Genomic DNA, 13,006 nt, shown 5'->3' on the forward strand with positions numbered 1-13,006 from the left:
TGGGCTTTAAAACTAAAGATTAAAACAGAAGTGCAAGCCCAATGGCTGCACATCTGACCACACACAGCTGACCATGGATGCATGCTATTCATGCTGCGGTGTACTATGGATTTATTTAAGCAGAAAACTTGCTAACTCTGTACCAGCAGCTCCGGTCATACAGCTGATCACACAATTGACAGAACTCCGCACATAATTGCCAAGAACGCCTGTCAAACAATTCAGCATAGCGGCCTGGAAAGACACCTTAACAAAGAGCACATTCACTCTCTCTTTGTGCAGTCTAAAAGCTATTACACATACTTTAAACAAAAGACTTAAACCAGTGGGTCTTGTGTAAGAGAAGCCTATGGGTTCTTTCTCAATCAAGACCTTTGGTTTATTTTTTCCCTGCTTGAACAGGATGCTCCACCCTTGCATTGTGTGGCGCAGTGGTGGATTGTGGACGCGGGCTGAGAGGCATGTGGGCACGCTCCCCTGGTTCCGTTGCCTAGAACGCGCCATGATGGTTTGATGGGAGTGAAATGAAGCACTCTTCAGCTGCTCTGAATACGCCTTCATTGTATGGTGGTGTTGAATGGTGGGCGAGTGCAGACCACCCGCTAGGTACCTACCACAATGTCTCTACAGAATGGCGTCTTCTAGACCTCTGAACATGATGTTGAGCCAATATGCATGTTCAACCCAACAATGCAGTCTTCCAGAACCATTGCACAAGGTTGGACAGATACGTGGGCCAGAGTATCCGCTCCCCCCAAAATGGCTAGTGATAGTGTTTCATATTTAATTTCATAGTGTGTGGCCGTCTACTGATATGGTGATCTTGGGAAAACAATGAACGGCTACAACATGGCGGTCTCAGGGAGGGCGCAGACTCGCTGATAAAATGGCCGCCTTGAGGAGGGACGCAGACTTGCAGCACTAAGTCAACCTCATGCAGCAGAGAAGACTTCCTGCCAGGTGATCGACTCAGGAAGGCGGGCGGGGGTCACCCACCGGCCATGAAGCACACACTAATATGACAGTGGGACCCAACATTTTGACTTGGTCAAACAAATCTCAGAGTTTAAAAAAAAAATCAGACAACAGGACAGGCAGGCATTATTTAGCAAAAATGTTTAATCTCTTCCTGATGCGCAGTTTGTGTTTTTTTCTTTTATTTACAAGTACTAAATCTGAGGAACATTAAAATAGGAAATAGCAGGATATTTACACAATTGATCGCAGAACGGCCAAACTGGCGCCGATGCTTCAAGTTTGAAACAATCACAGAAGGAACGTCTCAGCACTCTTTGACTTACTCGGTTACTGTTCTCTACCTTCTTGTAACTTGTGACATGTCTTTGATACGTCGAAAGAAAAAGGAACTAATTTCAGTACAACCTCCTCCATCCTGCCCAGCCGCCTCCGGTCTCTCTGCCCTTACAGCAAGGCATCGACATAGAAAACGTCTTGGGCAGGAGACGCCTTTTCGCCTTTTGCATTACATTTCGTCTTGATACAGAAAGAAAAAGCGGATGGCAACGTACACATGAATGAAGTGTTGGGCACCGGCAGAACAATCTTCCCTCCGGTGTTCGTAGCTTTGGCATTCACCTCTCAAACCGGTATCAACGCTGCCTTTGTGACATGTTTTTAGTGAAATGTGTGTGGCCAACAAATGTAGGTTTTCCGTTATTTCTTCCCGTTAAAATCTTACCCTGCTAAGTGTAGACTGAAATGTCTAACTATGACCCTCCTTCCCAGCAGAACCAGATTGTCTTGTCTTTGTGCCACCCAGCAACACCTAGTTTTTTTTTTTTCGGAAATGGACGCCTGCAACCAAGGGGGTAAAGCAGACCGAGGTGAAGGGGCTGAAATGCCAAGAATCGTTACGAGTCACGAGTGGCACTGCCAAGGGTGGGTATGGGGCTTAGGACATTCACAGTAATGGCAGTGGGCAGCAACGCAGGTGTGCGAAGAAGCTAGAAGCATTAGTGCTGTGTAATAAATCTCAGTGGCAAGGAAAAGCCAGATGTACAGCCTAAGTAGGCAGATTACTAAATGTGCTTGTTCTAGGACAGTGGTCTTCAAACTTTGAATTGCTGCACCTCCCCAGTGAAAAATTTAATATCGGGCCCTCCTCACAAATATTTTATTAAATTGCCAATGCTGAAATATTTCTAAACTGTTACCCCTTTCAAAAATGTAATCAAGTTCATGATTGCCAAACATACTATTCTGGTCAGGCATGACTTACTAATGTGTAAAAGTATCCACAGTGTGATTGTTAGACATGGGGTAGAGGTTTTGAAGACTAATTGGAGTCCCTTCCCTTTTAACACATTCTCTCGGATAGGCTATGCATGACATAAGAGGTTAGTGATAACCCATCATTTTTTCCACTTAAAACAAAGCCTAATGCTTCAAGTTCAAAGGATCAACATACTCTGGCTTATCCTCTATTTAGGGGTAATTGGGGTGTTCTAATAAAAAAATTAAAAAAGTGCACTTTTATGGAAAAAAAATTCAGGCAGGTAAATGGGTGTATTATGCACAAGAACACACCTAAAATTAAAATCAATTCCCAGAGTAAATCTATAAAATTTCACTAATCTCTTCAAATATTACACCATTTCGAAGTTGGTTGACTGCCACACAATTCCAACTTATTAACAGGAGACGTAATGAGTAAGAAATTTGCTCAAAATTAGGCCTGGTTGGAATTTCAATTACGCTGAACTAATTTTGGCAATTCTGCGTTACTCTTTGATACTAATATGATTACTCCTGTTTGCGCAATTAGGAATAATTTAGGGGGGAGGGGGGGGGGGGGGGGGACACCCTACCAGAACAGCACATTCAGCGTGCGGTCGCTCGCGCTCACTATTTGTGGTCTGCTGCACTCGGCACTATTTCTTAGCACAAACTTCATCCTTGCGTCCATTTTGGACACAAGGGTGCATTTTGTGCTAAGACAAGAGGGCTAATGCTGGGAGTAAGTTGGGGGAAAATCCTACAGCAAGAGATTCTCATGCTTGCTATTCATGTTCTGTTGCATTTAGCACTATTTTAGTGCAGAATGCATCCTTGTGTCCATTTTGGATGCAAGGGGGATTTTTGAGCAAAGAAATAGCATTAAATAAAGAATTACTCTTCTTGCGGAATTCTTAGGTAAATCTGCATGATTACGCTGAATTAGAAGAGTTACGCCCACCCCTACTCAAGATCACACTGCTTCTAACAAATGACTTTGAATCTGCACTACCAAAATCTGGCACCTATCATGGAGTTGTGTGAAAATCTATGCCTCAAAACACAAGAACACAATTTCTCCAAAAATACACCATGAAAACCATGATTACATATTTTAGGGGAAGGGTGGGGGTGGTTCTGACCTGGCTTACACAAATCTATGTGGGTTGGGCGAGAGGGGAGTTTATAATTTCCTCATTCCTCAATTGAAGGAGCCATGGTGACTATTTAAATCAGAATTGGCAAGGAACTGGTCTATTCTGGGGGAGTCCACAGTTTTCCTTTTGCAAACCTATGCAGTAGGCATCAAAAGTAAGAAAAAAAAGCTTCAAAAAGTTGCAGCCTTACATAGGTGTTGCGCATATATATGAAGAAATAAATAAAAAATACCCATAAAAAAATAAATAAAACAAATATAAAATAAAAACAAACATGAAGGCAGAGATTGGCCCACCTACCCTGGCACTCAAGTAGACAGCATTCTTTGGGTGGGTACACAAGCAAAATGCCATCACTTAAAATGAAGAGAGCCAATGGGTGAAGTGGGCTTACCCAATGCCCCATGCTTTATGCTGTGGGGGATGGAGGGCAAAGGTACATGACACTTCGATAATACATGAAGAGGGCTGACCGAAAAGCTCCTTTTTATAAATGTTCTTATACAAGTACGTAATTTTATTATGAATTTTTGAACAGGTGCCTGGCGAAGTTGCAAAACTAGGCTCAATGCAACACTATAACGTGTAGCCATGGTTGTGTGGTAATGCTTATGATTTTGCATACATGAATAGATTTTTCTCTGATCTACACTGCGGCATAGCAAAAATCATCTGTTCCCCAGTTGCGTATTATAAAGAGCCCTAAATGTGATGCAGTAGGCCCCTCACACCTCCGAGCCACTGCACTAATGATGGCCGCACCCCAGGGTATAAAATGATCTTTTACCTTTGACTGGATCTACATTGTTAAAATTTTGTTGTGAAAATACCACACTCCAAAACACGCCCTTGTGCAAGATGATAGGACACTCAACAACCGCTGCTCGCAAAGTGATAGCTAGAACAGTGGTGTCTGACCCAAGTGCTTGTTACACAAGTCAAAAAAGATTTCCACTGGGTTTTCTTCTTATAAAATAAGTGCAGGGAAATTGAGCAATACATCACTGCAGATTTTACCAGCATGCTTGATGCTCTTTGTGGGGTAACAACCAACTTGAATTAACCCAGGTTATCAGTTTTGAGCTGGGGACAATTAAAATACCCAATCTCTCATCCAGCTCTAAAGGAAGCCTCAAAGCTTTTGAAAAAGGTGTTAATGGGGCTCATTGTATTGGCACTGGGTGGATGAAAGACTGAGCCAGCCATGCTGGATTTGAAGAATCTGTGACCTCACAGGTCTGCCGCAGGAGCATTAATCTACTGAGCTAGAACACCACCTCTCGGGGAAAAGGACAAAAATCTGTGCCCCTTATAAACATGACCACTCGTCAAAGTAGGATGCTGCCCTTTAACAAGGCCCTAGCTGTAAGGCAAAAATCCTGATTGAATCTAATTTAGTACAGAACTGGAAAGGCTAAATAACCACTAACATTTCCCACTCAACTTTTTTGCTCGTGGAACAGCAAAGCTACCAATTAAACTTTTTTTAATTTTTTGCTTAAACGCTTGTGTCCAATTAATCTAGAAATTCAGAACAGGGTAATAGACTGGTTGCATCCTCCACAGGTGTACACATGGCCTGTTCTGTAGAGATTCCTTGACGGGCTTGTGCATTTCAAAAGCCATAAGGGTTTTGAAAGAGTCTGTAATGTAACACTGACCGCTTGGGAAATCCCCCATTTTTTAACAGGCCAGATGTGCAACTGCCTTCTACCCATGCTAATACCCTTTCAGAGGCAATGGCCTTTCAAGAAATCTCCCAATGTTCACATTCAGCAGAAAACGTCAGCACCTGTCAGAAAGCCCCCAATTCAGTTCACCTCCCCGTACCCCTAAAACCCAGGGGAGGAAAAGCCATCAAGGATTACATTAAACAGAGTTGGAACGGGGGCGAAGGAGCGTAACTCATTCTATGTGGAGCTCTTTATAATACACAACTGGGAACGGCTCTCACATGAGTGATAAACCCTACACGTATTTGGCACCTTTCTATTGGCTACTTTGTTAATGAACAACTTCAATAAGAATGCACTGATGCCAAACAGTGCACAAGTGTGGGCAGGGCTTGTGAATATATATATGGCGTTTCTACTTTCTTTCAGTTCAGAAAGTACTGCATTTATCTGAGCTCAGACCAACCTTTTGTGCCTTTCAAGGGTTAATGGAGGGAACCCTCATCTGCCTATAAGATGTGCTTTGGTATTAAAATCAGACTGAAGCTTGTCAGGATAAGACTACCCTTTGCTGTTGGTACGGTCATGGGGACAACGTTTGCTTCACTACGCTACAACTAAAAAAAAAAGTGTTGGCATCCACACCCTCTGACAAGTGTGAAGCATTAAACCTTGTAGTAAAAATCTAGCAATGCGTACAAGAGCTACCAAGGAACGCACATCTGCGAGACCATTACATATGTAATATAGGTGTAATTTTGGTAGTGTTGATTTTGCCTCTGATTTAAGACAAAATTACAACCAGCTTGAAAGGGCGCACAGATGCCACCACTGATGATCCTTTTAATAAGTTATCAGAATTATTTGAACTGTGATAAGATGTCAATATTTTCTTCTGGATTAACAAGACATCTCATTAGGGTCCCAAAAACATATCTGTTCCCTTGTTATGTAGTGTTTACACTCTGTGAAAAATAGTTCTTGGTAGGGAAATTGAGACACAGTAGGATCAAGGGAATGGCCCAGGATCCATGATGACATTATAGATTTTTAAATGATTTGTAAATGTAAAATACTTGAACATTTTCTAAAATGTATTTAAAATTAAGATAAGGGATGTATTCATTATAGTATCATGCCTTTACACAAATCTAGGCTGAACTTAAACCTCATAATGCATATGGCTGCCAAATTAGCTTTCATTTCCCATTTAGTGTTAAATTATTTTAGGGGGAACTTGCTATGTTTGCATAACTCCACTTTAGAGTTTCAACCTCCGCCATCATTTATGTATGTTATGTGGTTCCCAGTTCTGTTTCCTTCATGACATTTAAACTAAGTGTAAAACACAGATCTAAGAAGCCCCTACCCGCGCCAGATTTTGAGGCTGATAACTACAGAGTGGAGCTCCATTGAGGTTAATGGATACTTTAACATATGGTCAGGACTCATCAGGCTTGGATCTTTGTTGTTCTCTCTAGTTGTAAATGACCACTTCTGTAAAAAAAAAGTTCAGCGCCAATGAATGTTCTTTAAAATTCGCAATTAAGAGAAAAATAATCGGACTCTGTTCTCTAAAATGTTAAACTCTTCAGTGAGAAATACATCCATAGCTATCTGTTTCCTTCAAACCAACGCAGGCAGATCAGCTACATTTGGGAACCAATTTCTAATATAATAATGGGCCAATTATACTAGCTTTCTTAGCTGTGAATGGCTTGAAACGGGGCACCTTTTCTTCTAACTTGAAGGACGGAAGGAAAAAGAGTGGACAACATAGTACATCGTAAACCTATGCGAACCAACAATAGAAGAACATAAAAAGCAGTTTTGCACCTTGAGTAGCCCCATTCTCCCCACTTACATGATCTTTTGTTTGATCACCATTCTGCTTTACACCTACACCCACCAACTGAATGTTTTTTTGGCACACCTGAAGACCTGGTTGAGTTAGGCCCAGGTTACACCGTGGAGTACCAACGCGGACTTAACCCCTGTGTATAGCCCTGCATTATTTGCCCTACGGTGGCACTGACCTGGTAGGTCAATATTTTTTAAACTCCAACACTTCAAAATGGGAATAAAACTTATGAAAAAAATGGTGTTAACCCAGCGGCCATGTTTAAAGTCCAAAGCAGGGTGTCCTGCGTGTTCCTGCCGGAATGACTTAAAATTTATAATTGCTGCTAAAGGGATCAGCAGAGGACATAAAAAAAATATCAAATTAACCCTTATTTGGGGGAAATAAATTGCTAAAAATTATCTTCAAATGTGTATGTCTCAGACCTAAAAACCAGGAAAAAAAGCCTTGAGAGTATACGTCAATGCCATTAAGGTAACCTTTTTTGAGACCTCTGGTAGAATCTCAAGCGACACCAGAGCTGTCCGGGACCATTTCTGTATTGCTGCTGTAAGGATGGGACCCTCCAACCCCCTTCACCGTAGGTGCCTAGCTGTGCAAAGCATTGTGGGATCTCTCCCCTCTGTACCATAATTCATATTTGAAATCAAGAGGAGGCACTGTATGCGAAGGGGGGCTGGAGCAGCTGCCTTCATCCATGATGTACCCCTCTTGAAAAGGAATGGAAAATGTAAAATAAAAATTGCTACTTTGTCATAAACTAGTTCAGTCTCCCCGCTTGCGTCTCGGGGGTCTAGCAGGCAGTTATCCATTCCTATGCTGCAAAAGCTCCTTTGTTTTTGCTTGTAACCCTTATGCCGCAAGGCATGTAACATTTAAATAATAGCATATTTTTCCTAACAAAAATTATTTGTTCTTTTTTTCTCCACTAAACGACATTCAAATAAAACATGGCACAGGACACGTTCAATGAAATAGCAAAAACTTCGGGAACTTTGTCTTTTTTTTCCAACAGTGGGAATTCTGTTTGTTCGCTTCATTGTTTCAAAATTAATCATTTTGTTCTCCTGTCCTCTTTTTTTCCTGTTAAAGTTCATTTTTTGATTTTTCTTAAAAACTTCTATTTTTATGTAAATTGTGCAAATATAGCAGTAACACTAGTGGCAGGAGGCCAGAGAGAGAATGGGCAATCGAAGAGACTGGGGGGTGGGAGGGAAAGGAAAGGAAAAAAATAAAAAAAACAATCCTAGAAGTCAGTGCAGTCTCAGCCGGCCTTCGTCATGTGAGCTGTGATGTCACACGAGTACGGGGGAAAACCAGCCCTGCTGCAATGCGCACACTTCCAGTTGCACCGCTGACATTCTTGGTGGTGGTTCTGTTTTTTGCATTCCATTTGAGATCTTAGCAACTATGTGTTCAGCAAAATGTCCCCTATGCCACTCCTTGAAATGTCCGACTAGGTCTTTTGTTTGTTTCTTTCCCATTTGTTTTGGAGGCCCAGGTGAGATGAACTCCATTGAGGGCGGGTCGGAGTGCGGCGGTCCAGTCGATCCATGGGATGCAGAGTATACTGCGGCTGTGCCGATCGCCCGCTGTCCTCTCTCAGTTATGCACTGCTAGAAATAAAATCCGTCCAAGGGGCAGAGCTGGTACTTCAACTGCTTAGCGCCATTGTGTCGATGACCTGCTCAAGTTTACTCCTCAGTCGCTGCCTCCGGGCGGACTCGTCCTTCTCCAAAGCCGTTAAAATCTAGGGGTTGAGAAAAAAAGAAAGGGAAGAGTTACTGAGGAGCAGAACGGAGAACAAACAGCATCAATAACAAAGTGGCATCAGAAATAAATGAAGTCCAGGTGTGTGGGCTGCCAACTAACTATCTTATGTTAAGCGAGATACTGCATAGTAGTGGGTAAAAGTATTAGTAAAAATGAAGACCTGAACTCATTTTTAGACAGACATCCTGACCTTCCCAAAATGTTTCCCTCTCAGTCTGATGAGAGGAAAGTCAGTTATTAAAAAGGTTGTATGTCACAATAGCAACTCCTAATACTATTGACTCCATAATATTGATTAACATTATATGAGCAAATTGCCCAAAGGTGGGGAGCGGGATGAGCTCCGCAGCAAAAAGATTGGAAAATTGAGAATTGTTTTTGCATCTTTATACAAAATTTACTTAGTTGGTATCATCGGTGAAAATGTCACGGTAGGGTTATAACCAGGAAGGAAGCGGATTTGATCACAAGACCTCTCTTGGCAGCAGTCATACCGCTTCCGCAAGACATTTTCCACATGAACTAGTCCAGGGTGAAAAGTTTCTGAATTTCAGGAAAAATAAAATGGGAGACAATTCCCTAATTTCGTGCTATGCAAAATACATTATTTTTTTGAGATTTCACTCGTGTAATTTTAATTTTGTCAGTCTTGTGAACATACAGAATACAGAGAGCAGGATACTGAAAGGGTAAACAGACAGAAATCAACAAAATTGACAAAAATAAGAGCTGTGCTTCTCTATCTCCAATGAACAAAGCCTTTGTCAATCAAAATATATATTGTACTGTAATTGCATTTATATAGCGCTTACTACCCCTGACGAGGCGTCAAAGTGATTTTTCGGCGAGTAGCATGCTACTCCGGAACCCATGAAGGATAAGTGGTGAATTACTATAGTGAAAATATCAAAGTAACTTGAGTGGTGGATATGTTTGGATTGAAATGGATAGTGGAGGAACAAAAAGGTTGGCAATAGTGAAGTCTGGAGGAACTGCCTTGGGGTCCATCTTTACCAAAATGTAATGTGGCAGAAGAAACAGCAAAAGAAAGTCAGTCTTCAACAAGAGAGTGACACTGATAAAAGGAAGCAGGTGGTTTTCGTCGAAAGAGACATGGTCAGTGAAAATAGTGAACGAGTGAAGTGCAGTCGGACGTCAGCAGAATGGACCGGTAACCATGCAAGCAGTAAATAGGCAGCTAGCGAGGACTTTTGATGACCAAGAACCAGGAAAGAACAAAGTCTGCTACGAAGAGGAGGGAAATACTGCAGACCTAGATGGATTGCGAAGGACAGTATTTCTGCAAGGAGGGATTATTTAATAATCAAAGAGCTGTAGAGGGAAATTCTTTCCAGGATAGGCCTAGACTAGCTAAAGGGTTACAATCAATCAATCAATCAATCAATCAAGGTTTTATAAAGCGCGCTACTCACCCGTGAGGGTCTCAAAGCGCTGGGAGAGAATGGAGACATTAAGCTTTACAGCTGAAATATAATGTGTTAGAACTCCCACGCGCCCTGGGGAGAGAAACACGTCACCGCGTCTAGTACCAGGCCTGCTCCGATGCCAAGAGTGAGGTCAGGTCTGTGTGATCTGTGTGTGTATTGGAAATGAGAAGCAGGCAAATTAATGGGTTCTGAACAAAAGCTAGAGGGCGCAATGCCCAAGACATGGCCCCAATCCTGCAATAAATACGAGTGCACAGCGGGGAATGGCGACTGCAGCGCGGCATCTCACCGGGGTGGCGAGGGCTGATCAGTGTTTATTATTAGTAGCGGCGTCTAATCACGGGAGGCTCAAAGTCACTTTTCTTAGTAATGGCGCTAATCTGCATACCGCTCTGTGCATGGCTGGAGAATGCTAAACAACTCCAGCGCCATATTGGAATGGGGAGTGTAATGTGGCTTGGAGGGGGTGGGGGAGACGAGGGGCGGAGGTTGACACGCCCCTGTTTCCTTCAGAAGTCTGTTATATACAATGTACCCTCATTCACCTCAAAGGGGTCTACTTAACACACAGCTTAAAGGTGTACCTTTCACATGAGTGCTGCATTTAAGAAACACTTCTAATACCCAATTTGAAGCACTTTTTCCTTTACAGACATACAGTACATTAAGAAAAGTATGGGGAATGGAAACACATTCAAATTTACTTTTTTTACCATGAAATTTCATAAAGTTAGGACCACAGCCTCAAAAGAGAGACAAAAAGGAATTGGCTATTAACAATGCACACTACTTACAAAATACTAATAATTGTGCCAAACTGCCCGCGTGTAACTTGTCCAACAAATGCTGCAAAAAAGGTTTAAGTGCTATAATTAAACCAATCGTGCTTCCTACTGCAAATCTGAAAAACCAACAAGAATGGCTAAGGTGTTGCTTTGAAAACGCTTGTACACCCGCAGGTAGCCATCTTTTAATGTTTTTGACATACTTTCTCATTGTTTTACCATTCCAAGATGGCAGACACGTTTAGAAGCAGCACGATTATCTTGGAAAAGTAAATCGACAATAAAGTATTGGTAAGCCATTAAAAAAATTACCTAAAATGAAAGCAGTGCCCGCATTCACCCAATGACTGAATATGTCTGGAGATCTCAGGAGCAACGTGGCGCCCTGAAGATATATGTGACAAGTGCCAGGGCGTCTAAGCCTGGCTTTTAGCCAACAGCACTTTTGCTACTACCAATGGAAATATGTAGAATGTAAAAAGTGAACTCAAGGTAACCGCTTCCAATTGGCTAAAAGACTCGGTCTAGAATGAGCTATTCCAGACCCGCCACTAATTTCTAACTCTTCTTGGGTCTGTGTCAGATCAGAGAAATAGTGGGGAGGGGGTGGGAGCAATGGGAGGAGGGGGGGGGGGGGGGGGGGGAGTTATGGTGTGGCGCAGCGGCCAGGGCGACTGACGCTGGAATCTGGGGATCACTGTTCAATCCCCGGCTCCGGCGGAAGGTTAGCCCAGCACCATGTGACTGTGCAATAGCTTGCAAAATCTTCCCGACGGCCCCCAGCGCCTAGAGGCACTTACGGGTGATTGTTCGTGCTTTACAAATGTGGATTATTATTATTATTATGCCTGTTCTCCTCTTTATCCAAGAAAGAGGACTCAAATGCTAGTCGCAAGTCACAACATGACTTTGATAGCACGTTGAAAATCACAAGATAACTTTGATAGCACGTTGAACATACCACTGCATGGTATTTGGTACGCGGGCCTTGACTACGCGGTCTTAATACAAATGCTTCACAAACGCAGACAAAAAAACTCTTGTAGTCTCCCAAGCGGCATTCATCCTCCATCAGATAATCAGGCGGTGAGCAACAAGCCGTTGGGAAATTTCCTCTTGTAAGCAGGTGAGTTTCCTGTCAAAGAAGCCTGGTACTTCGGAATCCGCAACCTGTTCTCCTGTGTTCTTATTAACGATCTTTTTATCTGGCGTCGCGTTGAAAAGTTACGCTAGCCCAGGAGGTCTACCAAGAACATAAAGGAGATAAACGCCTGTCGGGAAGGAAGGTGCGAGAACCCGCCATTACAGGGACTCAGGCACTCAAAGCAAAAATAAATTATGATTTTCATTCACAGCCAATGACAACATATTATTTCTTCTGAACAACGGGCAGGATTGTTCGCCCTCGCTCCTCGCCAGCGAGGTAGCAATCTCTTCCTTTGTTACTGCGTTTAATGATTAGGAGAGGACAAAAGCACAGCTGCAATTCGTTAATCCCATTAGAGAGGAGAAAAAAGATCCACGAAAAGTTGTGAAGAGGGGAAACGGGCTCTGCGCATAAAGTGGCGGGAAAAGGGGAGGAGTTAGGAACACAGGGCGGGTTAGTAAAGAGGAGGGGCATGTTACGAAGGGAAGGAAGAGTGAGAAGGTGATACAGCACAAAGATGGGAGTGAAGAGCGGAGACAGGTGAAGAGTGGATGTTGAGTAGTATGGAAGGTGGGAGTGGAGGGGCAGGGCATGGGCATGACATAGGCGTGTTTGAAAGAGGGGAGAGAGAGGGTGGGGCATCAAGGAGGTGTCCGAGGCAGTGTGCCAGACGGCAGAGAGGATCTTTGTGGAAAAGGTAAAAAGGTGTTGAGATAAAAGTGTTGGAAAGATGGATGATAGAAAAAATATGGTGTGGGAGAATGTCAAGTGAATAAATTACATAAAAGGAGGCAACAGGTGTTGATAACAGAATAAAACAGAACAAGCGTCAGACAGGAAAAGACTCAAAGAGGCAAACTGGAAGCTAATTGTGGAAAGATGGGAGAAATATGCAGTGGAAGGACAAGAGAAAAAAGGCAACTAATG

At 42.7% G+C, this 13,006-nt stretch overlaps 1 protein-coding gene across 2 annotated transcripts in view; it reads right to left on the minus strand.

The window, feature by feature from the left end:
• Window positions 1–1,101: 1,101 nt before the first annotated feature.
• Window positions 1,102–13,006, minus strand: part of LOC147659125 (plexin-A1-like) — a 589,684-nt gene continuing 577,779 nt past the window's right edge. For both annotated transcript variants that reach the window (XM_086951953.1, XM_086951952.1), the window contains one exon: window positions 1,102–8,676. In XM_086951953.1, the coding sequence (XP_086808079.1) occupies window positions 8,581–8,676 (96 nt within the window). In that variant the 3' untranslated portion in view covers window positions 1,102–8,580. The remainder of the gene's footprint in view (window positions 8,677–13,006) is intronic.

Source organism: Lissotriton vulgaris, unplaced genomic scaffold (assembly GCF_964263255.1).
Source record: "Lissotriton vulgaris unplaced genomic scaffold, aLisVul1.2 SCAFFOLD_442, whole genome shotgun sequence".
Classification (NCBI taxonomy): Eukaryota; Metazoa; Chordata; class Amphibia; order Caudata; family Salamandridae; genus Lissotriton; species Lissotriton vulgaris.